Genomic DNA, 27,645 nt, shown 5'->3' with positions numbered 1-27,645 from the left:
ATTGAGGATATCCTCAAGGAAAATATGAGAAGAGAAACAGGCACATTTAAAAAAAATAATTTTCTATTGCACCTCTCATCTTCATGGTTGCATAATCAGCTGAAGTTTGTAGAGAACACAAGATTCCCTTGTTTATTTTCACTGGAAATATAAAAACAATTTGATTCAGCAAAGAAATATGTCACTAAAGACTTTCCTATAAAACTTGTCCTCTGTGCATATATATGCTTAAGATAATACAAGATTTATTGATAGGTGCAACCACAGAGATGTTTGTTCAAGTATTCCCTGATTATCTACACTAAGCAAAACATCTATCCAAACAGTCCTTTTTGAGTTCTCTAAACTCACTCTCCCGTTTTTTATATGTACTCTTTCCATACTTCTATCTCATAGAAGCATTAGTTCCCTTCAAGGCATAAGTCAGATGCCATCTCCCATAAGTAGCCTTTCCCATTAGGTCTCTCTCCCTCTTCACATTATCATGCCCTTAATTATCAGTGAATTCTGAATCCCCTAATATCTTCTTAAGGGCAGGAGCCAGATTTCAATTTCATCTCTGTTTCACCAGTGCTTTTCATATACTAGGCACTTAATGAGTGTCTGTTAATTTGAACCATGGATTCATTGAAATATAAATATCATTCTAACTACCTTGACCTTTATCTATTATGATGGTGAATAAAATGATCACAATGATAGCTATAGCTGGATGTGATGATTGGGTCAATTCTTAAGGACAACTTTATAAAAGGGACTACCCAAGGCAAAGAAGATCTAAAAAATCCTTTAATATGGCTGGCTATTTATGGCCAGATGTCAAGTACATTTGGATAAGAGAGGAATACTTTTCCAAAGAGTTCTATCTCAGTTATTACACTAATAAAACCTTATTTTACCTTTCTTAGTGACAGAATTCTGATACTCAAACACCTAAAACTCTATCCTACATTTTCTGCTAATAGAACCTGATCCTATATATCTTACTAACAGAGACCTATCCTATTCATCCTACTAAAAGAAAACTAATCTATTGATTTCAGTTGCTTCTAAAATGCAATCGCAACAATTATGGCATTTAATATCATGATTTAATTAAATTCTATCTCAGATAACCAGGGTTGTAATGAGACTGAAGAACATGCAATATTTTGAGCAATCAAAGAAATTGAAGATATTTCAGTCAGAGGACAGAATGATTTAATAGGTATTCTCAAATGTTTGAAAGGCTATCATGTGCAAGAGAAGTTATCATTTTCCTGCATGGATCCAGAAGGTAGAATTATGAGCAATGTGCAAAAGTTCCAAAGTTGTAGATTTTGTTTCACTACAAGGAAAACTTCTTAACAATTATAGCCATCTGGCTTTTTGCAACATGGTTTAGTGAAAGATCATGTCTAAGTCCAGCTCAACTCCAACACTTCAAATGACCAAAAAACTATGCCCAAGTAAAGTAATGAGATTTGTACAAACAAAGGAACCAGAAAGAATTTAATATAAGGGAAAACTACCTAGAAAAAATTATCAAGAAAAAGGCCTAATAAAATTAGTAAATGCTATAGAATAAAAGGAAATTATGCCAAAACCCCAGAAGAAAGAGAAAATACTATTATGAGACCTGCAGAAAAATGATAATGGAGCAACTTCAAGAATTTATGGGAAAGTTTAGAACAACAATAAAGTAATAAGGATGATAATTAAAGCTTTTAAAGAAAAAATATAAAATTTAGAACAAATAATTAAGAAATAATCAAACTGAGGATCTGAAAAAAAGATATAGATTTGGATCTCAAAAATGCAGAGATGGAAAAATATATCAAAGAAAATAATAAAGAAAACAGTTGAAAATGTTTCAAATTTCTGTAAGCTAACTCACCTAGACAACTGAATGCAACACGATCATCTAAAAATTATTGGATTCCCAGAAAAATACAATGAAATAAAAATTCTAAATATTATAGGAAGTCATACAAGATAACTGCCAAGAAGAATTAGGAGAAAACAAAGTAGATTTGGAGAATCTAAGATCTCTGACAGAAATCCCAAATTCACAAACCTGCATAGATACTAAGATCAACTAAAACAAGTTCTTCATTTCACAGAAAAAGAAATCAAAGACTAGTGAGACTGAACTTGTCCAAGTTCACATAGCATAAATGATTCACCTAGAAACTTTGTGGTAAAGTTATAAAACTTCATCATCAAGCAATGAATCTTGCAGGTAACCAGGACTGCTTTCTTCACAACTGAATGAAAAATAGTGAGAAGTGCAAGATTATTTCTAGTCCACAGGAAAGGAAAAGAAAAGTTGGAAAGATATTTCAAAAGGCAAAGGAAATTGCTTCTTTGTTCAAAAAACTCTTGCCTCTTAACCTGTGTACTACAAAATAACCTGCAAATGAGTTAATTCATCAGTAAAAGATTTATTTTAGTAAAAGGAATTAATATAAATTGTTTCTATTAAGTAAGGCAGAGGAGACAACAAATTCATTAAAATGAATTTGAAAAAGCAAACATCTATAAAGCATAAAAGACTAATTATATAATTGATGTTAACATGTTTCAAGGACAAGATTATTGCTTTTTAAACTGTCACCTTGAATGAGAGACACTTAGAGAACAAAGAGAGAGCATGTATAAAAATATGATCAAAATGGGAGGATAAGCAAAGAAAAGGGAAGAAGGGGAAAGGGAGAATTGAAATACAATCTTTTAAGAATGGAGCATCACATACCTAGTGGAATCACGCGTTGGCTATGCGGGGTGGGGGGGGGAGGAAAAGAAAATGATCTTTGTCTTTAATGAATAATGCTTGGAAATGATCAAATAAAATATTATTAAAAAAAAGAATGGAGCATCACAGATAAAGATTATTTAAAAAAAAGATATGAAATGATGGAGGAGAAAATAGGAAGGAATCCAGAAACACACTTATATCTCCATAAGCAAAGGAAGAGACAATTCCTTTTTTTAGACATTTCATCTTATATGAGACATTAAAAATAAAAACAGAGAAAATATCCATGCTTAAAACCTATGAAGCTAAAGTAGAATAGAGTACAGAGGAGAAGTAAGTTAAAAGATTTAAATATATATCTATATCTATCTATCTATCTATAGGAACATCCCATGGAGATTTTCTGTTAAATTTTTTTAAATTATTTTTTGATAGAGAATGGCTGTGTATAGTGTCTCAGAGGAATAAAATGGAAGGAAGGGAGAGGTGATTGAGTGGCAAAATCTAGAGTCTATTTGAATCCTGATTCCAAATCAAGTGTCAATTGCACCATGCCACCCCAAACTTTTTTAAATAAGCCTTCTAGAAATGAATCCAAACAGGTGATGGGGGTTTTTTAGAGATAGGGAAGGAATTTGGGAAGGTTGCAGTGAGAATCACACTCTTAATCTAGACTGACAAAGGAGGCAGTAGGCTACTGTTTTCTAAAAGTTTCACATTGTGAGAGAATATTTACATGCACAGCTCATGAATAGGTGATTGAATTCCAGTGTCATAGAAGGGAAAAGAGTACAAACCTGAATTAGTATTTCTTGAAAGGGGAAACAAGTAATGAATGTCATTCAGACTAAGAGATGGAGTGATGTGAGAGAGAAACAGAAAAAAGAACCTTACAATTTGGAACAAAATTTATTATGCTTCAAATGATGTTTTAAAAGCAGAAGCTTCAATTATTGTTTCAGATAAGATAATAGTAAAAATATGCATTAACAAGATTGACAATCTGGGAAACTAATTTATGCTTAAAGGCATTACAAATAAATAAATAATACAAGAATATGCCAGAAACAATATCACTGTTAAACAGAGATACACATAATGATATACTTAAAGGAAGGGCTAGATGAAATACAAAAATACACAATTAGAGACTAATTGTGGGAGCTTTTAATTTTCCTCCTTCAGAGCTCAATCTATAAGAAAGATACAAAAGAAGGAAAGTATAGATCTAAATGAAACACTGGGAAATTAAGTTTGATAGACCTATTATAATTTTTGAATGAGATTATTAGAAAGTGCACTTATTTTTCAGTATTAATGGTACTATGGAAAAAACCTAATCATATTCTAGGGTATCAAGAAATCACAAATAAATGCAGAAAGGGAAGAATATTGAATATTATATTCCTTTTAAAGACTATGATAAAATTAAAACAGTTATCAATAAAGGAAAATGAACAAAAGATATAGACTTAATGAAGAATAAGTAATATCCAAAATAATGAGTGGGTCAAAGAACAAGTCATAGAAACAATAAATCATTTTTTACGATAACAGTGGGACAACATACCAAAATATATGGGATGCAGCTAAAGCGTCCTTAGAGGAAAATTTATCTCTCTGAAAAGATATGTTAACAAAATAGAGAAGATTAATAAATTGCATATGCAAGTTAAAAGTTAGAAAGAGTAACAAATTAACTCTAGAGCAAGTAGAAATAAAGAAATTTTTAAAATAAATCTTAAAAGAAGTTTTGAACTAATAAACAAATTTGAATTGTTTTAACCATGACTAAATTGATAAACAATTAATTTTAAAATGACTGTAGTGAGTACAAACAGAATAGAGACAAAAGAAAGTTATTAAGTACTATTATTTTCAATTATATATAATTAAAATTGAAGACAGAGGAAGTGGATGGCTAGATACAAAATATAAAATATCCAAATTAACAAAATACAAGAGAGATATTTCAAATAACCCAGACTCACAAGAAGAAATCCATAAAGAAAAGTCATAAGTGAACTTCCAAAAGAGGAAAAATTCCTGATTCAATCAGGTCTATAAGTGAGTTTTACTAATCATATAATAAGCATTTATTCCCTATAGTATACAAATTGTTCTCAATAATAAGAGAAAGAAGGCACTCTACCAACCTCCTTTGAAGAGACAAATGTAGTTCAGGTGCTCAAATCAGGGAACTATAAAATGGAAAAGAAAATCATGGGCCAAAATTTCACTAATTAATACTGATTCAAAAGTTTTGAATAAAATTAAAGATACTCTAGAAACATATCCAAAAATAATTATGAACAATTTAGATTCATTTAAAGAATGCAACAATTGTTCACTAAAAGAGAAACAACTAGAGTTATTTATCATAAAAATAACATAAAAGGCAAAAGGTCAAGATTTTATCAATGGATGAAGAATAAACATATGATAAATTACAGCATTCAGTCATACGAAGAATTCTAAAATGCCTGGTGTTAGAGAACTCTTCCTTAGTTTGATCTAAAGTATTTACCAAAAATTTAAAGGTATCATTATTTAAAATAATGGAATACTGGAAGTTCTTTCAAATATGTTCAGAATGAAGCAGTGATATTCACTATTATTTGGTATAGGACCTAAATATTAGTTTTAATAATAAAAAAGGTAAAGAAACAAACATTGGCAAAGAGGAAGAAAAGTTATTTAAGCCCTGGGAAATTAATCTAGAAAACAGTTCAAGATTATTAATATTATCAGTAAGCTAGTAGGATATAAAACAAATCTATCAAAATCATTACATTTCTGTGTTTAACAACAACAACAACAAACACAACAAAAATCCAGAAAGAAAAGATGGGACTACTTCAACTCCCACTCACTCAAAGGTTGGGGTCCCCAGAGGCTGGCTGCTTCCTTTCAGGGTTCTAGGAGCAACTCTAAGACATTAGGGATGCTGGTGTTATCACTCACGAGGCCCCACTGGTGTACTTTCAGTCAGTCAGTGGACATCAATTGGTTTAAGGATATTTACTAGATGGTCTTAGTAAGAATAGTTGGTACAAACATCCTCTGTAAAAGTCTGGGTCTCCATTCCCCACAAATACACATGGGTAGATGGAAGAATTTCCTCTAATTAGAGAGAATACATAGGGAAAGGGTAAATTCTCAACTTCTTGTTAGTGGAAATCCTTTCTTCTGTTCATAGCTAGGCATTCCTTTCTTGTTTAAGGAATAATACTCTAATAAGGAATCCCTGCTTTTCTGCTCTTTTTGCCCTCAGTACAGATAAACCTCTCTCTCAGTCTCTTCAAGGTGCTCCTAAATCTGTTGACTGTTATGCTGCTGGAATACATAATTGCTGTAATTCCTTAATATTTGGTTAGTTAATGATGTTCCTTTCCTTCATTATAATATGAACCAATATTACTATTTCATAAATGAATCATAGTATATAAACTATCCCATTCACACACATAACTTTATCAATTTCATCAATCAATGTAATTACATTGATTAAAAGTGAAGGTGTAGAACTCTATCTCTTGCATAGGATGAGAAATTCCATTAAAAATAACTATAAAATGAAATATCTGTGATTTAATTTACCATACCATAAAAAATTATAAAATATACAAGTATAAATACCAATTTGTCTTCATCTTCATATGTAAAATGAAAATTAAAAATAGCATCTAACTCCCAGGGTTATTGTGAGTATAAAATAAAATAATATTTGTAAAATGCTTATAGCGCAATTTCTAAAATACAGTAGGTGCTATATAAATGTTAATTTATTATTGTAGGGTTTTTTACTATTATAAAGAAAATATGATTAAATATTGGTAGCTGGTTCACCAATATGATGAAAAATGAAAAATTTAAAATTCAAGTACAGATTTGTCTCTAAAAGGATTAAATTACCAAGAAGATAATCTATAGAACTAGATAAAATAATAACAAACTTAACTTAAAAGGTTTTGAAAAAGATCAATGATTTCTTGGGTATTCATAAAAATTTAGAAGAAGAGAATGTTCTGAGATTTCAAATTATGTTGTAAAACAGCAATTACAAAAGTACAAAAATGATTTTGGTTGAAAAATAGAAAAGTATGTCAGTAGAAACAAGACACAAATGAACAAATGAGTACAATATCCCTGTGTTCAATAAACTCAAGGTGGAAAATAATGAGTGAGGAAATTTGCATTTGATAAGAACTACTATGCAAACTTGAAAGAAGCTTGGTAGAAAATAGGGTTAGCTCAGACTTGTAGCATTTGAGAGAAAATTCTGAATTGAAGATCCATATTAACATAGAGTCATATTATTTTTTTTGAAAGAGTAAGAACAACAGTATGGGATAGTGGATAGAGTGCTGAGTTTGAAATCAGGAAAACTTGTATTCAAATTCCTCCTCTGAAACTACTAATTGATAAGTGATTTAACATCTTTCTTTATGCTTCAAGCAAGTTCCTATGTCTTAACTACTAAGTTACTGACAATCTTCATTTATAGGGGGTTCTACATCATGAGTTCCCCTTATTGATAAGATTACAAATCCTTTGTTTTATTCATGTACTAAGAAATAGACAATAAGAAAAGTCAATTACAATGATACCCCCCCCCCCCCCGCAGTTCTTCAAAGTTCCTCAGTTTTTATAAGTGGTGGCCAGTCTGCTCACATTCACTAAATATCTCTACATTTGCTCTTCATGTAATACTTGTTTTAATTGTCATCTGTTCCTCAAAAGTTACTGAACTATTCATATTCTTTGATTTATGAGGCATCTAGTTGGCATAATTGATAGGGTGCTACACATGGATGGAATCAGAAAGATCTCAGTTAAAATTCTATCTCAAACATTATATGAACCTAGGCAAGCCATTTAACCCTTGTGTGCTTCAGTTTCCTCTGCTGTAAAATGGGCATAATAATAATAGTATAATAAAATGAGAATATCCACTCCTAGAATTGTGAGGATAAAATATTTGTAAAGCTTCACAAATCTTAAAGTCTAATATAAATGCTAAGTATCATTATGATCTTTCAATACCATTACTATACCATAAATACCAAGAAAGAGGAAAAGTATCTATTTATACAAAAATATTTATAGAAGATCTCTTTTTTTTAATGGCAAAGATCTAGAGACTAAAGGGGTGCTTATCAATTGGGAAATGGCTAACAAAATTACTACATTTGAATTTAATGGAATATTGCCGTGCTGTAGAAAGTGGCAAACAGTGTTAGAGAAATTAAAGAAAACTCTAAAGAAGAGTTTAGTGATTCTTCATTTTTTGAAGAAAATATTCATGATATATAGGAGTGAGGCTTCTATGAAATCTTTAATTCTTTTTCCTTTCTGGTTCTTTTTTCTTTACCCTTGTTTTCAAATTATATTTCTCACCATCCTCATCTACCACTACCTTTGCAAAGAAGCATTGTGTATAGGGAAAATCATGGGCTCTAAAGTCAAAGAACTTGGGTTCAAATCCTTTTCTGATGCTTATCACAAGTGTGATTTGGGGCACATAATTTTTCTGGATCATATATTACCTATCTGGAAATGAAATGGTTGAAATATATAGCCCTTGAGGTCTCTTCCAACTCTCAAACTGATAATCCTACTATCATCTGACCCTTATATATATTTATTTAGTTGGAAGGCTCTTACTGAATTCTTTCTTTTTTTAATTTTTTTTCTAAAACTCTTACCTTCCATCTTGGAAGTAATAATGTCTCTTGGTTCCAAGGCAGAAGAGTGGCAAGGGTTAGGCAATGGGGATCAAGTGACTTGCCCAGGGTCACACAGCTGGGAAGTGTCTGAGGTCACATTTGAACCCAAGACCTCCCATCTCTGTGCCTGGCTTTCAATCCACTCAGCTACCCAGATGCTCCCCTGAATTCTTTCTTAAATTTCTCTACCTTTTTATCCTTTGCAACAGATCACTAGTGTACACACTACAATTAATTCACTGGTGGAGAAATGATTAATAATTCTAAGAGATTGGCTTTTAGTACAAAATCAATTTATTAATTAGGTTAATAATAACCAACAAATCAATGGTCAATGATCTTCTTGGTAGTCAAAGACCAAAAGTCCCTCGTGTGGATCCATAAATATAATTTGGAAGCTTACCCTTCACACCTCCCCTAGATATCAAAGACATCTCTAATTGATGAACAGTCAATGGAGAGGTGGTTCATCAAAACTCTTAACCCCTCCCTATCCATGATGGTTGACAATCATGTACCTGGTCCCAAGTACTCAACATCTAGGAGAAATCAAGTTTGGTCCAGCTAGGTATATCCTTCTCCAAAGTTTCTTGATGAGAAATTCAAGGACTTGATTTTGCACTCACATCTGATCCAAGCTGATTCCTATTTACAGGATAAGATATGACCCAATAATCTCTATTTTCTATCAACTCAACAATGGAAGATTCTCCAGTGTGGGGAATTCTCTGAATTCTCTAGGAACAAATGAATGAGTATAGGGGTTGAGGGGTGAATCTGAGCCTTAATATAATAGAAATAATTCAAAATATTTGAAATAAATACTCAGTAGTATTTTTGCTAATATTTTTCAATACAAAATAACCAGATGTCCACTGAAATGATTTTTTCTTGATACTTTGGGGCATATGATAAAACTATTAAATTCCTGCTATTTCCTTCATTAATTTCTTTAGGGAGAATTTTGTACCTTCTTTTCTTTGGCTGTAACTCCCTTTTATTCTTGGGGTTTCACTTGTACTGATAAAATAAAGATTGGTGTGATTCCATTTCTCTACTTCTATGAACACTTGTTGATCAATGGACATATTTAGAATAACAGTCAAGTTAAACTTTGTGGGAAGTTATTAAATCTGTATGATTTTTAGCACTCTCTGTCCCATTTCTGCCACTGTCAATGGAGAATCAGAAAGGGGAAAATGACTGAGAACGATTTGGCATTTTCTGTTTCATAGGTTGCCATGGCCAAACTTCATTATCAAGTGGCCAATTTGTTGGTGATGAAGGTTCCTATATTTACCCAGACTGAACTTCAGTAAGATAACTCATTTGGAAGTAAATATAAACTATTAATAACCATGTGACAAAAATGCTCAAAACACTTATAATAAGAGAAATTAAAAGTGAAGTAATATTGAGGTATCAACTTGTCCTATCCAAATTGGCAAAGATGGCAAAAGATGGAAATACTAAATCTTGGAGAATATTTGGGAACACAGACATACTAATATACTCTTGGTGGAACCATGAATTTGTTCCAACCATTCAGAGGAAGAATTTATACAATATATTATATGCAATATAATCTACACTTGCACTTTTCTATTTCTCCTCCATCCTTCAAAACCCCTCTACTGATCCAATGATCCACACTATTTATTATGCTATATCTCTTTCTTTCATGGCTTCACTTAAGAAAGCTATCAATGGGCACCTCGCCTTGCCTCTTTTCTCACTGTTTTCTAACCCTTTTATAGTCTAAGTTCTGATCTCATCATACAACTGAAATTGGTCTTTTTGAAGGTACCAATCTCGTAACTGCCAAATTTAATGGCTTCTTCTGATTCCCCTTCTTCCTTGACTTCCCTGATTACTTGGATAGGTTTGATTATCCTTTTCTAGATGTTCTCTGCTCTCTAGATTTCTATGAAAATTCTTTCTTTCAGTTGTCCTCCCACATGCTTCACTACTTTTCAGAGTTATAGTCATAGTCATAATCAATAAACATTTGTTGAGTACCTACAATGTGCCAGAATCAGTGCTGAGCACTGGGGATGCAGACAAGAAAAAGAAAGTTCCTGCCCTCAATGACTTGCATTCTAAAAGAGAAGACAATACCCATAAGGAAGCTGAAAATGGAGGGGGGAGCAGCCCCCAGAGGGCACCAGCCTGGAGTCATGACTTTGCCAAGCAAAGCAGCTGATGGAAAAAAAAAAAAACAGTTTAGCTGGAAATCTGAGTAGTCTGCAGAGGAAAGCATTGAAGGAGTTTATCTTTCTGTCCTTCTAGCCTTCCAATCAGAGGATAGATATGGGACAGCCATGGTGCTGAACAGTTGTTGAATACCAAAGTTAGATTAAGCTCAGTTTCCTTTACTGAAGATTCATTTAGGTGCCCCTACCCAAGGCATCCCCAAGTCCTAGGAACTCTTCTCTTCTTCTCCCTTTATATGATCTCTTCAAGGTGAGAATCTCACCTTCTTCTGAGGGCTCAATGATCACAACTATGTAGATGTTTCTTATTATCTAACCCCAACCTTTCTCCTAACTTCCAGTCTCAAATGACCAATTTGATATCTTTGGTTCTTCAATATCTCAAACAGGACATCTTGTAGAAATCTCAAATTGAATCTGTCCAAAACAGAACTCATCATCCTAAAAATCTCCTCTTCCTAATTTTCCTATCACTACTGAGGGCCCCCCAGTGACCCAAAGCTCACAACTTGAGTTTCACTCTTGACGGTCCTCTTACCCTTACAACCCTACACATTCACTCCATTGCTGATTTATCTTAACATTTTTATCCTAACATCTTCTGAATACATCTACTTTGCCCCACTCACAGCCACCACCCTGGTTAAAGCCTTCATCACTTGATTACTTCAGGCTCATGGTGTTAAATCATGCACATAAGATTACCCAGGAACCAAGGAACAGAGTAGAATTCCATCCTAGGTGACCTTTATCTCTTTTAGAGAAGTAATTCTGAAATTCTCCCCTGGTATGATAGATTTTGTTAGAGGAAAAGACCACAAAGACAGGACAGACACATCACAGAATTATCCTGCTTCTCCTGGCTCTCTTCTGGACACATTCCTGTGCAGAATCTCATGGTTTTTTTTTTCCTCCCCTCCCTCTAAGAAGAACTAGTCTACTTATTGACACCCTAAGGGCTACAGTTACTAGGGTTCTCCCGCTAGCCCTGGTCCTGATCAGTAGAACAAAGGAACTCTTTGCAAAGTCTATGCGTTATATCCAGGGCTGACCTTGGCCAAAGGGTTTGGTTTAGCACATCGCATCAGGATTTTGCTGTGCATAATAGTTCAAAGATCACAACTGAGTCCAGAGAGTAATAAACCATAGGATAAAAGAACATAATCTTCCAGAGACCACTTGGACGTTAGATCTAATTCTTAGCTTCCATTTAGATTGGAACACAGTATTTCCATACACACTTCACTGGAGGCAGGGAGAACTAGTCTATGGGTCATATAACAGGTTCTTCCAAGTCTCTGCCCTTCCCAGGGCCCAACAGAAAGGTGGCTATGAATCAGAGCTACCAAATCTTTGGGGCATCTCTGATTAACAAAGCACCAAAGAGGAGTTCAACAAGATCAAAGTCTTTTCCCAAGGAATTAAAGCCACCATCAATTTGAGAAATAAATAAAGCTCAGGCTTTTTAGTTTAGTTCCTCTGAAAAAAATACTTTAAAATGATGAACAGAGGGATAGGACTAGATACACAAATGAGCATTTCAGTCTGGGAATGAACTGAAATTTATAAAGGAAAAAAAAGAAAGAAAACAGCCACCAAGCCCCCTCCTATGGCAAATGATTCTTTGTAGCCCCTTAAACTATCACCTGAATATACTGTTCAGGTGCCCCCTGAGCCCTGGTCAGTCAGAGGCTGGACTCAGGCCCGGGGCAGAGAGGGCTCAGGGTCAGGGTGGGTCACCTTATGGCTTCTGCAATCCTGGCACTCTCCTTTCTTCTGTCGGTGGACAACCTGCCAAGTAAGTAGGAATAATCTAAGCCGCTACAGAACACACTTCCAACCGCGCTGAGAAGCAAGAGTTTGCTGTCGTCCGTGGACGCGTTGCACAAAGCTCTCCGCACTTCCTTCATAATCTGTGTACAGAGAAGAGTAAACAATGGCACATGCTTAGCACAGCTACAACCCATCTCAGAAAGGAAGGGATTAGGCCTGCGGCTGAGGGGCTGATGCTCCAGCCAGTGGGAAGCTTGGATGTCAAGGCCTTTGGGTGCTGTGTGTTTATGACTTTCTGTATTTCTCCGCATTGATCATGGTATTGATTTCAACTCAATTCAATTCACTTGCATTCAACAAGCATTTATTAGCCATCTCCTCGAGGCCAGGCATTGTGTTTTGGGTCTAGGGGGTACAAAAACAAAAACTAATAATTCCTGCCTTCCAGGATCTTATATTCTATTTGTAGAAAAAAAAACAACTACATAGATAATTAAATACAAAGTATGAATACATTAAATATACAGTTATTTTTGGTGAGTGGGAGGGCTTACAATTGAGAGAAGTGGGAAGAGTCTCTTGAAAGAGGTGATATTTAAGTCTTAATAGGTGCTAGAGGTTCCAAAAAGTGGAGGTGAGAAGGGAGAGCATTCTAGGTATCAAGGGAAATCTGTGTAAAGGTATGGAGATGGGAGATGGGATGGGGGGAATGGGTAACCAATCAATCTGGAAGTATGGGGGGCAGCTGGGTGGCTCAGGGGATTGAGAGTCAGGCCCAGAGATAGGAGGTCCTGGGTTTAAATATGGCCTTGGACACTTCTCAGCTGTGTGACCCTGGCCAAGTCACTTAACCCCCATTTCCTAATCCTTACCACTCTTCTGCCTTGGAACCAATACACAGTATTGATTCCAAGATAGAAAATAAGGGGTTTTTTTAAATGGGAAATATGGACTAGGGCCATACTTCTGAATGACTTTAAATGGTAAAGAGAGAAGAATTACTACTCAGCCTCAATAGGCATAGGCTACCAGTCCAGCACTTGAGGACAATTAACTTGGGATGGGAAAGGTATATAGGGCAGAAGAGTCATAGATTAGGTCAAGTTGCTCTGTATTCTAACTTTTTCTATTTCTTCCATTTTTTGAGCTATATTATATCAAAGGGAGCTAACCATAGATCACAATATGATCCCTCTAGAAAGACAGACTAATTTATGGCATGACTAAGAATTGCTCTTTGCAGTAAGGGCCCCAAAGTTATGCCATAGATCCCAGAGAAAGCAAATTTCTACTTATATTTTGGAAGTTAAGTACATAATCCTTGGACTCCAGTACTGGACAGGGTCAGTGAAATTCAACTAAGGGGGGCCATTTAATAATGTCAGACTGGTCACAGATAGGTTTATTTACTTACTGGACTAGACATAATGACAGAGGGCAGAAATATTTACCATCCATAAAAAATGGATTATCATTGGTCTGAATTATTGTAGCTAGTCTTCAAAATCCACATAAATATTCATCACCTTCTAGGTACACCTGTATTTTAAGACCTTCAAGTCTTCTAACAATTACTATTGTTTAAAGGACTGTTGATTACCTTTAGATGTAGCAAACTCCCCACCACTCCATCCAGTAGAGCCGGGATATGATTACTCACTGGAGATCTGATAGTGGGTAACTGACCCACTGGTAGGGGTTGGACTAGAGACAGTCTCTATTCATAAGGACTCCTTGTGGGCAAAGGGGAGAAAACATCCCTCAGGCTGACTAAAGGCCTCTCTCCGGGAAGAGAACTTCTATCTAAATAAAGAAGGGAACCACTCCTCTAGACTGAGCAGCCTCCTTTTCAACCTCCAAAAGGCTGGGGGTGGGAAGGATTTAGAGGGGACAGAATTAAAAAGAATCTTTACTGAACCCTAGCATTATTCAAACATTCTGACAAGGAAAATTGGAATTTCAAACATGTGCCTGTGATCTTCTGTAGACAAGAATGAGAAATCTATGGATTACTCCTCCTCAGAGGTTGCATAGGATTGTGAATAAATATCATTGTAATTCTCCTTAGATCAAATGTGAAATCTTCACATAATTGAAGCCTCCATCTAGAATGGGATAGCTGACTTTTCTGACTCTTGATGGACAGATCATGGGAAAGATTTGCTTGTCCCTTCCACATAGACTCATAGAAGTCTTGGGGGTTTCTGATTTACCTCTAAACTCTACCAGAATGGGGAGAGAGAGGTTGTTGTAGGAAACCCAAGTTTACCCTCTCTTCTGGACAAAAAGCTAATGGCTAAGAGGTACTTTTATTTTGTTTTGCTTGACTCAGTATTGCTAGAAGTTCAAATACTGGAGAAACTAACATTTGAGTCAATTAACTCAGAGACACAGAATCTGCCTGAGGACAAAGGAAGGGGAGAATTTTTCCCCCTTGGGCCAGGAAAAGGCTTGCTTTTTGCACCTTCATTAATTTGAACAAGAAAAGTAGACCTCATTCATAACTGTTTTTCTCTCTCTTTCTCTTTCTCTATCCCCTTTCCCTCTTCCTCTCTCTCTATCTTTCACCCTCTCTGACTCTCTGTCTTTCCTTCCTTCTCCCTCTCCCCCCTTTCTATCTCTCCCTCCCTCCCCTCCTCTCTCATTATCTCTTCTCTCTGTCTCTATCTTTCTCTTCTTTTTCTCTGTGTGTACCTCTCTCTCTCTCTCTCTCTCTCTCTCTCTCTCTCTCTCTCTCTCTCTCTCTCTCTCTCTCTCTCTCTCTCTCTCTCATTGACTTCCCATGGAATTGAATTCCATGGAATTCCACAGAATTCAGAGCTGGATGCAAACCAGAGTTTGCAAGGCTTAAAGTACTGTATAAACTTGAAGTGCTACTGCTGTTATCATTCAGTCATGCTGAAACTGGCCAGTGATTCCAATTAATGAAAATATGGCCTATAAAAAGTTTGGGGAACCACATGCAACGTGGCATGATTTTTTTTCACATTTCTATGTAGCTAATATTATGCATTTGAAAGAGAGTCAGGAATGAGCCCCAATGAATATAGAGGAAAGAAGATTCTTCCTCCCCAACCCTCAGCCGTCTGCTCCACAGTCTGCCTCAAAGTTGTTTGCTGGATGCTAGGGACAGGAGGCTGGCCAGCTTCACAAATTCGGGGTATGTAAAGCCAATGCCCTACTAAGGGGCCCTGGGTGCAGGGCCAGGGTCCATAGCTAAAGAAAACACAGCCTGAGGCCAGATGGCCCAATTCCAGGAACTGATGATTTCCTTGAGCAATCCTTACATAATTTAGTTTGATTTTGGAGTAAATCTCAGACAAGAAAGCAATTGAAACTACATGGGTATCAAAGAGTCTTCCCTCTTAATTAATATCTCCTTGTCCTGTGTCTTCTGACATATCCTCTGTGGGTAGCCACAGAAAACACAGCTACAAGAATGTCAACACAGATCCCATGTAAGGTGTTCAAAAAGTCTTAATGGGGTTTTAAGCCATTAAAACTTAATAAGGCTATTAAAGCTTAAAACCGCACTACAACTTTTGGGATACTGTATTTTAATGAAAGAAAGCAGTCCTTTTGTGTCTTTAGTGATGAGCACAGGCTTTTGTACATGGTGTGTTTTTAATACATTTCTGATGAATTGTAATTGAATGATCCCATGAAACAGTCAATTTTCAAAGAGTTAGGATACTGTTTCCTGGAAAAGATGAAAATAAACAAAGATTGTACCTTATGTGTGAGAAAGCACACATTTGGCTCAAACATGTTCCACAACTCCCTACTGTCCCTCAAATATTATTAAAACCTCTTTCCCATGGTATTCAAATCATTCCATAATCTGGCAACAGCCTAACTTATCAGCCTTGGTGTCCATATATATTCTCTACTTGGGGAGCTAGGTGGCAGAGTAGATAAAGCACTGTGCCTGGAGTCAGGAATACTTGAGTTCAAATCCTGCCTAAGACACTAACTCACTGTGCCACCCTCAGCAAGTCACTTAACTACTTCTTGCCTCAGTTTCCTCAACTGTAAAAGGGGGGGTAATAACACCACCCACCTCATAGAGCTGTCATGAGGATCAAATGAGATAATATTTGTAAAGTGCTTAGCACAATGCTTGGTACACCGTGCTATATAAATGCTTATTTCTTTCTTTCCTATCTACACAAATTGAATAAGTCTCTGCCCTTTAGGTCCACTTTCACACTTTTGCTGATGCTATTTTGACTACGTAAAATGCCTTCTTTCCTATCTGTCTTTTATAGACTATCTCAAATAGCTTCTAAGAAGCTTTCCTTGATTGCTCCTATCAGGAAAAAAGTTTCCTCTTCAGATTTCATGTTTCTTGGTTTTACCACTAATTTAAACATTGCTGGTGAGGTTCCAGTTTCTTCATCTGTAAGAGACGTGTCCTGGCTGATACAGATAACAGCAGCAATAATCATCATAGATAGAAGTATTTTGCAACGTGCTTTAGAAACATCTCATATCTCTCACTTTATAGATGAGGAAACTGAGGGAAACTATAGCTAAATGACTTACTCAGGGTTGCCCAGGTAATAAGTTTCTGAGTCAGGATTTGAATTAGTCTTTCTTGTTCCAAGTCCAGAGGTTTACTCACTGTATCATTCTATCTACTCATAAACAGTGGAACCAGGACTCCTTTGTAAGGTTATCTGACCCCCAAGACAATACTCTTTAAATTCTACTATTGGACTGAGCTGAATTGAATTGAATTGCTAATTAAGAATATCAGAATTTTGGCACTAGAAGGTACATTAGCGATCATGTAGCTCAGTGCCCTTATTTTACTTATGAGGAAACTAAATCTAGGGGAGAAAGCAATTTCCCCAAGGCCAAACAGCTTACAAATAATCCCAACAAATAATAAGGGGTATTATCTTAAGAGGGGGGCATTACTGATTATAAATAAGTATGGGTTATTTGTTGTGAAGGAAAAATGGGCATACAGGCAATATTTCTTTATGTTTAAAAATCCATTAACCACCTAACTTGGTTGTGATGGATTTTGATTGTTCATTTAAATGTCCATTGATTTGACTTTGTTCACCCACAGATGGCTCTGGATGAACTGGAGTCACAGTACATTTCACCTGTCAACTCAAGGCCACCAGGCTAACTGGGTACCAAGAACTGTAGGTGAATGAGGAGCACTGGAAGCAGGTCTGAACTGAGAGAGAAGCACAATTCCTAGTCTTTCAAAATCGTGCTTTCTTACCAGAAATCTTACTCTGGATGGAAAACTAAAATTTTGTTAGGCCCACTCCAAAGAGATCCAAACTACAGACTCCCACCTACAACAAATACAACTTTAAAATAGCTCAGTATCTTTAATTAATGGATTTAAAGTCAAGAGAGACCAAGCTGTACTTTGGAATAGGGGTGAGGGCATGGGGGTGTACTTTGTAGTAGGGTGTAATGGTTGTTAGAATGGGATTAAATAAATATAAATGTAGTTTTCCTGAATAATAACCTAGAGAAGCAATCTAGAGAACCACTCAATGTTGAGTACTCTACTATTGAGTTCCGTATTACATCCACTGGGGATGAGACTCCATATGGATTGACTCAAACCTCCTTTGGCCGTGGAGTCTAGATTAGGCACTGGGAGGGACAAGAGAGGTTATAGGTGGTTCCTTTGACCACCTCTTACCTTTTTGACAGAGAAAATAAGCAGTTAGTTCTATGGGAAGAGGCCAAGGCTACCTTTCCCAAGGGGGGGAAATGGGCCAGAAGATGGAGGGGTTCTCTCTTATTGACCTTCTATAGAAAGCAAAAAGCTGATTCAGGTTGGAAGTATGGTTAGAGAGAAGACTGGGAAGGATCAGAAACAAGGCTAAATAGACCTTCACACTGGTAATATAACACTCCATCATTCCTAAGAAAATTTGAAGATGAGTTAAATGAAACAAGTCTCAGATTTACTGAGAAGATTCTTAATAGGAGCTGATGTGGGTCTAATAGAATCAAAATTACAGGACATTGAAGGTGGACAGAAATATAGAAAGCATCCAGTTTACCCTATCCTTTCTATCAAAGAAGGAACTAAAGATTAGAAGATGAAGGTAACTTGGTCGAAGTCTAGTAATTGGCTCAAATCTAGGTCTTCTGACTAGACTTCTAGTTCTCTTTTTGCTATTCAATGCTTCTTCTCCACTAAACTGTGTTTTGTGGACAGGGTATCTGAAAATATTTAAGAGCTTGACTTGCTCACAGCAGAGAATCTCAGCTTTATGAAGAGGTATATCTTGCGGTAGGTTGGGAATTGGTTTGAGTGAAATCACACTCAGATATATCCCTGTGATATTCTTGAGCAGCAGCCAAGCCAGCCAATGCTTGGATACTCTTCTCTCCCACTCCACCCCCTTTAAAGGAGAGAATCTTTGGAAGAAGGATTTTGGGGAGATAGACTTCTCCCCTGACCACAGAAAAGAATGTAATTAATATCCCTTTGTAATCCAAAGGGAAAAAAAAATCAGGATCAGGAACTTAGAAAAAATAAAAACTTGACAATATCAACTTGGAGGGAAGGAAGTCTCTAGTAGATTTCCCTGAGTGGTTTTCCTTGATCCTGTTCTGTTCAGCATTGTTACTGATGATTTAGATGAAGGCTAGTTTGTCAAATTTCAGACAGCAGGAAACTTGGAGATATAGCTGGATGACAGAGTCTGGATCCAAAAAGATTTTGACAATCTAGAACCAAATTTAATAGGATTATTAATCACATCAATGGGGATAAGTGTTAAGTCTTAAACTTAAGTACAAAATATAACAGCACATGCAAAATGTCTGTGGAAAGGGAGATAGCCAGAAAAAAGTTTGTGACTTCTAGCTCGATGAGAGTCTTCAGAAAAGTAAGAAGTAGACAGAAGGCTGATACGGTCTCAGATTCTATTTAAAGAGGCATTATGTTCAGAATGCAGTAAATTGTTTTTTTCGGATGATTTTCAGCTAAGGAAAAATGAGACAATCTATAGAAGGACAATCAGAATGGTGAAAGATCTCAAGGTGGTGATATACAAGAAGCAGTTGAAGGAACTGAGCATGTTTGGACCTTGAGACTAAATTAAATAAATTGAAAAAGATGTCAGGTGGAAGAAAAGTTTAGACCTAGTCTGTTTGGCCATAGAAGAATGAACTAAAGTAAATAACAGGTGTTGGTTTGTTGTAAGGAAAAACTTCCTAACAATTAGAGCTATCCATAGGAAGAATATACCACTCAAGAAATAAGGAGCTTGCCATTTCTCGATGTCTTCAAAGTCTGAATATCTCCTAGTTGTTTATTCCAATTTATCACACACACATATATATATATATATATACATATATATATATATAGTATGTATATAATTGTTTACATGTTCTCTCCCCTTTGAGACTGTAAATTCCTTGAGAATGGAGGTGTCCTTTACCTTTCTTTGTATTTCTGACACTCATCACAGTGCAGATCGCATAATAGGTCCTTCACAAATGCTTATTAATTAAATGAATGATTAGAGAGAGTGCCTGCTCAGGTAAGGGCTGTACTAAATGTACTCTAAGGACTTTTCCAATTCTGAGTCTCTGTGATTCTATGTTCAAAGGGAAGTGGGGCCATGTTGGTGAGAAGCCTAAAGATCATTTTTAAGTAAGAATCAATTGAACAAACTGAGAATGTTTAGCTCTTAAGAAGAATGTGACCACCATTTTAGAGTATTTAGGGGACTGTCAGAGGGAAGACAGAATGTATTTGCTTTGTTTGGCTTCATGGGAAGGAATTAGGAATAATGGATGGAAGATGCCAAAAGGCCATGAGTTCGTGGAGAAAAGGAACTCCATTTGTCTTTGTATCCCCAACACTTATCACAGTGCCTGGAATATAGTAGGTGCTTAACAAATGCTTCTATATTTGACCTGAGAGGCAGATTTAGGCTTTTAGTAAGGGGAAAAAATTCTTGGTAGAGCTGTCAAAGAAAGAAAAGAGTGAATTCCCCATCATAGGAGGTTCTGATGTGTAGGTTGCATGGCCACTTGTTGGAAATGTTATAGAAAGTTTCCTAACTAGTCATGGGTTGGTCTAAAGGACTTGTAAGATCCTGTTTAAGTGAAAAAACAAAATATCAACATTTCTTAATGGGTTTAGTTTGTTTGTTTTTTTACTAATCAAGTCTTTCCTCTTATCGACACTGCTAAGTGTAACTAAGGAAAAAAGCTACTTATATTGAATGTCTTGATCAAAGTGTCAATGTACATCCTGAGCCTAGATAAGTCCATTACCCCCTTAAGGCCTTCTCTCTTACCTCAGGTGTCAGGGCATTGTTGTCAGAAGTCTGGCTGGACAGCAGAATGTGCGTGAATCCTTCTTCCTTCCTCACCACAATGTCTCGAAACCGACAGTTGCTCTCATTTTGACGGACGCTATACCTGAGCCTCTTATCAAAGACGTAATCTTTGTCCCCTTCAAGTTTCCTCTTCACAGGGCTATGCAAGTGTAAACCTCCATTGGTCAGAGTGGAACCTTTCAAATTCAAAACAAATAAAATATGATATGGATATACTGAACAGCCAGGACTTAGGAGAAATAAAATTATATGTTTTAAACTTGGGGACCATGAATTTTTCTAAGCATATTGTGATAACTATATTAGTAACTCTATTATATTATAATTGATCTCCTACATATTTTGTTTTATGCATTTAAAACCTTTATTCTAAGAAAAAAATCCTCAGGTTTCCCCAGACTGTGAAAGGGATTCACAAACAAATTTAAAAAGCTTAGAACTCCTGCTCTAGAGACAAGAACTTTAGCTAATTAACAGGATTAGACATAGCTGTGCATTAGCCCCAAACTACAGCAAATGAGGTAGAGTCTGTACCTTTATTGTTTTTGTGTGAAGCCTGCTGAAGTCACTGGCATCCAGGGGCTTTTTAGATATGAAATTTCATGAGGGGAGGAAATATAATTTGACACAATAAAGAAAATGCATTTCTGAACTCTCAACCCTTTGAACTCTTTCTTGAGTTCTCTGAATTTTCCAAGTTCTCTGAGAAGGAGACAGTCATGGAAGTTTCCTTGAAGATATAATCTGAAATTAGGAAACCTCCTTTCTTCTTCCCCAGAATCCAAGAGCATACTGTCCTGCTCCCCTCTCAACTCTTGCTCAGGTTGGATGGGAAGATGACCCACATGGTATCTCCAGCCATGCTTCTGACAATGTCAAGGAACTGCTGCCAGGGCACTGGTCCCACTGTAGTAAGGCCAGCAGGCTCTCAGATTATTTGCATAGAGTTCCATGCTCTATGGACAGCTCAGGAACCCAGTAAGCAAGTTCTGCTGATACTCAGGTGCCCTCACTTAGCTACCATAGCCTCCTTGGGGAGGCAATGAACTACTACTACTTGGTATGCTAAAGAAGGAGAGGCAAGGAAAGAGGAATAGCAGGTGAGAATCATATAATTTTTGGCATTTATTGAAGTCCTGGTGGGTGTCAGAGAAAGAGAGAACAAACAATTCCTCTGGCTGTGTTGCATTATTGAGTGGCGCATATTCAGATTAATTAAGTTTCCTTGCCTGAAAAACTGAAAAACCCTCATCCTGATGCCCATAAGAGGAAAATGGTGGTGAGAACCTACATAAGGGGAGATCGATGGAGAAAGTGTCTTAGAATCATAGACTGTAAGAGCTGGAAAAGATCTTTTTTTGTTATTGTTTAGTTGTTCAGTAAAGTCCATGGGATTTTCTTGGCAAAGATACTAGAATGGTTCGCCATTTCCTTCTCTAGCTCATTTTTACAGATGAAGAAATTGAGGCAAACAAGGAGAAGTGATTTACCCAGCTAGTAAGTGTCTGAAGTAGGAACTGAACTTAGATCTTCCTGATCTTCCAAGCCTGGTGCTCTTTCCAATGCATCATTTAGCTGCCATAGAAGGAACCTTAGTGATCTAATTCCCCATCATTGTACAAAGGAAGAAGTGAAGGCCCAGAGAGAGAAGGATTTGTCTAAGGTTATACAAGTTTCTTTGCCAAATCCTTTCACCTCAAACAGAAATGTACTAGGTAGAAAGCCCCAAATAAGCTGCTCCAGAGGAAGTAGTCTCCACTAGCTATTTTGTAGATAAAGCAAGAAAGACATTTAAATATAGGGAATCCATGTTGCTTGTTCCACTTCAATCTGATAAGTACTCAGATGATTCTGTTCTAAGTAGAATTTTCACTGCTGCCCAAATCAGATGAGCATGAAGCTTTGGCATGAGGCACTTAATACAGCATCCTGAAATCTTCTTAAGACTCTCCTGACTGTAAGAGGGGTTAGGGTAGAACAGGGAATCAGCTTTTATGCTGAGAACAAAACAATTGTATCCAACTGGAAACCACCTATATGAGAAGTTTTCATCTTTATTCTGTATTAAAAGGTCTTTTCCTTTTAAATTTAAGTGCTAAATGACAAGAGAAAATTTTGTAGTAGTGGGAGGGGTACAGAAGGTGGTAGTAGTAGTAGTTGTTGTAATAGTAGTAGTATCATCAATGATAATGATAGAGGAGGAAGAAGAGAAAGAAGAGGAGAATGAAGAGAGAGAAGGAGGAGGAGGAGGAGGAGGAGGAGAAAAAAGAGGAGAAACAGAAGCAGAAGTACTTTGGATTTCTATGCCACTCTAAAATTTACAAAGTTCTTTCTTCATAAATATTCCTATAATGTAGGCAGTACAAGCATCACTTCATTTCTACAAATGAGAAAACAAGTTCAAAAAGGTTAAATAGTCTGCCAAAGGTAACTCAGATAAATGTCAAGAATATCTGATCATAATCCTTCTTTTTAAAAAATATCAATTCCTTTTCTTCCTCCTTTTCCTACCCCTCTTCCTTTTCCTTGTTCTCCTTCTCCTCTTCCTTCTCTGTTATTATTATCATTGCTGTTATTACTACTCTCCCAATATCAATTTTTGCACCTAAAACAGAACTAGTTTAGAAGGATAGGAAAGAAGGTAAAAATTGGATGATAATTTTGACATTTGTATTGGGACATGCCAGAAGAAATCTAACCTGTTCTATAGGACCCTCAGGAGAAGCTGCTCCATTTTTAGAACTAGTTTAAACTTTCAGCTTTTATGAATCCTTCCCTAACTTTTCTAATCTACAGTGATTTTCCCTTCTGTGAGAACTTAAGAGTTGGGGTCACACTTAGGAATCAATCTATTGACCCTCTTTTCATCTTACTTCCCTTCCTAAACATTGAGAACCTTGAGAGTGGTCACATTTCTTTATACTCCCTATAAAACTAAAAACAAGACTATATACATAGCAATTGTTTAATGGTAATGATGTGTGGATGTGAGAATTGGATTGATTATAAGAGAAGTTGAGCACCATAGAATAAACACTTTTGAAATGAGGTGCTGAAGAACCCTTCTGAAAGTTCCTTAGACAACAAGGAGATGAAATAAGTCAATATTTAAATAAATTAATCCAGACTATACTTTTGAAGGACAGATACTAAAGATGATGCCTAAATAATTTGGCCATATAATAAAAAAGACAGGATTCATTGGAAAAAACCTCTAATGTTGGAAAATATCGAATCCAGAAGAAGACATGACTGAACGACTGAACATAAAAATGATTCAACAAATTACATCTGATAAACATTTATTAAGCCTATGTGAAAGCCCTGTCCTAGGCACTAATGATACAAAGATGAAAGGAATTTACATTTATTTTTTAAACAAAAAAGACAAATTCTATTTTGAACATATTGACTTTGAGCTGGTTTTGCAACAGCCAATTTAAAACCTTCAAGATTTTTTTTTGCATTAAATTTTTATTTTTCCTCCCAATTACATATAAAAAGTTTCCAACATTTTTCAAAGACGATAGAGTCTTGGAATTCTCTCCTTCTTTTCCCCAACCTACCACCCCCACTGAGATGGTAAGCAATTTCATATAGATTTTTTCAAATCATACAAGACATTTTCCATGTTAATCCTTTTTTCCATATTATTCATTTTTATAAGTGAATAAGGAATTTACATTTAACTGATGGAAGGGACCTGGAGAGAGACATCATACACATAGGTAAGTAGAGAGTGGAAGGTAGATAGTGATGAGGCAAATGATAGCTCAGATTTTCTAAGAAAATTAGAGAGAAAGAACACTGTGAAACTGTTACTGCCCTATGGTATCATTCAACTCAATATTGATGAAGTGTTTGGGTTGAGGTGGGTGGTGATGATGGTGGTGTTGACTGGGGATTAGTGATTTGATTAACTGATTTCACCCAGCTCATTTGGTTAGATTATATGATGCTAGGAACAGAAAAAAGAATGAGGTGTTATGATTTTAAAGGAACCAGAAATAAAGGAACCAGAAAGAAATATTTATACTTTTTAAAACCCCTTTATGAAGGAGTTCTTCAATTAAACTGGATGAAATTATATGATAGCTAACCATTGTTTTGTCATAGGATCATCTAATTGGCCTTTTAAAAGCAAAACATATTCTCTAGGGAATCTGTTGAGGCAGGAAGCAGCTTTGTGGAGAAGACTGTCATTTCTGGAAGAAAATTCTCTTCTCAAAAAGAAAAATCACTCCAACATTTAGGAAGTAGAAAGGATTATTTTTCCCCTCCCTCCACCACTACTGGCTATAGTGTATTATAGTGGAGCTACTTGCCCAGTAAGAGATGCTATACTAGGCATGGAATGGGTCCAAGGAGTGGCATGCCCAACAGAGATGTTATGCCCAGGAACAATAGCATGAGAATATCATGAGAAGAGAAAGGACATTCATTGGGGTCTTAGTCTCACTCAGAAATAAGCTCCTTTGGCCACACATATTCCCTAATGCATGTTCCTCTATATGTGTATCTACTCTTTCCCCTGATTCTGGGAGTATGTGAGAGTGCATCCTAGGTATAAAAGGGGAAGATTTTACCTACTGCTCTTACAATACCATCTCATTAATCTCTATTTTGAACTCCTCTTTGGTCACTCTCCTTCCAGACACATTATCACTTTAATGACACTAAATGCTAATCCAACTCATCAGAAATCAGCAACTCTCCTAAAATTATATAAAATATGTCTTTTCTTTCCAAATAACTATGATAGGTAACTTATGGGGAGTAGCAAAACATGGTGGATGAAGGATATATCTTGGGCATCAAGAAGCCCTGGATTCAAGTGCTACCTCTATCATACACAAACTGCATGACTATCCAGGCAATTCTGTAAAACTAAGTTGTGAGGCAGTTATTGATCTGAATTGATAGAAGGCTTTCCCACAGTGGGAGTTCCCCAAAATCTATGAGATCAAAGATTCACTCCCCTCATCCTCCAAAATGATATTTAGGTAGTGATAAATAAAATCTTGTATATATGATGTCATTTGATTCTTGCCTTTCATCATGACCTTTCAAGGCAAATGATCCAGATATATTTATCATCATTATAACAAGGGAGTAACTAAGATTCTTAGAGGTTGAATAACTTGCCCATTGTCAAATGGCTACTGTCAGAGACAGAATTTGAACTGAGGTCTTTTTGACCACAGGTCTATCATTCAGAGGTGGGATGTGAACCCAGGTTTTCCCAATGCCAAGCCCAGCATGCTATCTTTGGCATTAGGCTATCTCTCTAAAGGAAACACAGCTGTTTAATTAAAAGGCTTTGAGTGATTGGAGTCATTTCATTATGGTTAACTTCCAGCTTTGGTCTGGGAGAAAAGCTTCCTAATGTGAGCAGTCAGCCTCACTCGCCTGCACATTCTGTCTGGATTTTATATTATTGCTTGTATACAGCTCATCAAATTAGGAGATTAGCTCTCAAATGACTACTTTCTCTTCGAGGAAGGCAGACAATGAGAGTCCAGGAGTATTAACTCTTTTATTGCAATGCAAAACAGTTCCAAGCCATATTCCTGGGGCCTGAGAGTTAAGCTGTCTTCCTAGATATCTAAACTGCCAGCCACTGAAGTCAGAATTCTCTGAATCTTTCTGGACACTGAAAATCATTGCAGGCCTGAATAAAGCTTGGGTGGGATGTTCTAGGACACCTTGGAAAAGCTTTTCCCTTAGGGTAATGGCCAAATATCCAACCACCACCACTATAATGGAAGTAGAGCCTGTCTCTTGAGACAGAGCTTGCTCTATGAAAGTTTAGGATCACTCCCTGCCCTTTCTTTGATACCCTCTTCCCTTGGCTACTCTGATTATTCTTTTCTCTCTGGTGGAGTTCCTGCCAAAGTCCCCTTTTGTGGTTGAAGAAAGAGCAAACCAAATATCCTTCATTCCTTTCCTGGCTCTACTTCCGACTCTACAGAGTTCTATACTCCCGTTTCATTTTGGATTTTCTCTCAGCACCTCAGGTCTCCTTACCCTACAACACCCATTTTTATCTTTAGTCTTATTACTCTGAAACATCCCTCTGCCGAGCTCTCTTCTCCCATGGGTGAGACCCACCCAAAGCTTCTATTTTGGGGAGGGATTCGGACTAACCAAATTGCACAATTTTCTCCACTTCTGACTCTATGGACTTCAATATGGTTACCATTTCCCCATTTTCCCTCATTACCTCTCCCATACTTCTAGCTTTTCATTGTTCTTTAAATGTTGTCTTCCCTCATTAGAAGGCAAGTTCCCTGAGGACAAAGAATGTCTTCTTTAGGCTTCTATTTGGATCCCTGGTGCCCCAAACATAATAAGCTCTTAAGGACTCCTTGCCTTGTTTTGCCTTGCCTTCTTAATTCTCCTCTAATATCTCTGGCTGGTTTTATTCAATTTCTGAGCATACTCACAGATGACCAACGCAATTTTCAATGACATTCCCAAAAAGTGTTCATCCATCACTGTTTCCTCCTCTTTATTCAACTCTTCCCTATGTGTGGGTTTCCCAGTGGTCCCTCTTCTTTCACTTTTCTGTGTTTTACTCTTAGGTGATCTTACTTAAGAATCCTAAGTAAAACCAATCTTAGTCTTATTTTACATTAGTCAATCCACAAACATTTCTTGATCATTTACTATGTTTTGAGCACTCTAATAAGTTCTGGGCATGGGAAGAGAGGCAAGGAAGTGCCTGATCCCTGTCTACAATGACTTATTACCCCCCTTTTGTACACTGCCATGTAGAGTTCAGCTGGACTAGAGCCTTTATTTTCTCTTATTTTGTACTTCTCTATTTCACACAAGTGACCATTCAT

General features: G+C 36.4%; 1 protein-coding gene across 2 annotated transcripts in view; it reads right to left on the bottom strand.

Moving 5' to 3' along the window:
- Window positions 1–27,645, bottom strand: part of CDYL2 (chromodomain Y like 2) — a 229,752-nt gene that overhangs the window by 25,046 nt on the left and 177,061 nt on the right. For both annotated transcript variants that reach the window (XM_007477036.2, XM_056795556.1), the window contains 2 exons: window positions 20,756–20,973; window positions 12,420–12,592 (listed from right to left, as the gene is read on the bottom strand). In XM_007477036.2, the coding sequence (XP_007477098.1) occupies window positions 12,420–12,592; window positions 20,756–20,973 (391 nt within the window). The remainder of the gene's footprint in view (window positions 1–12,419; window positions 12,593–20,755; window positions 20,974–27,645) is intronic.

Source organism: Monodelphis domestica, chromosome 1, assembly GCF_027887165.1.
Source record: "Monodelphis domestica isolate mMonDom1 chromosome 1, mMonDom1.pri, whole genome shotgun sequence".
NCBI classification, from domain to species: domain Eukaryota; kingdom Metazoa; phylum Chordata; class Mammalia; order Didelphimorphia; family Didelphidae; genus Monodelphis; species Monodelphis domestica.
The sequence above is the reverse complement of the archived record's forward strand: the minus strand, read 5'-3'. Positions and strand labels throughout refer to the sequence as shown.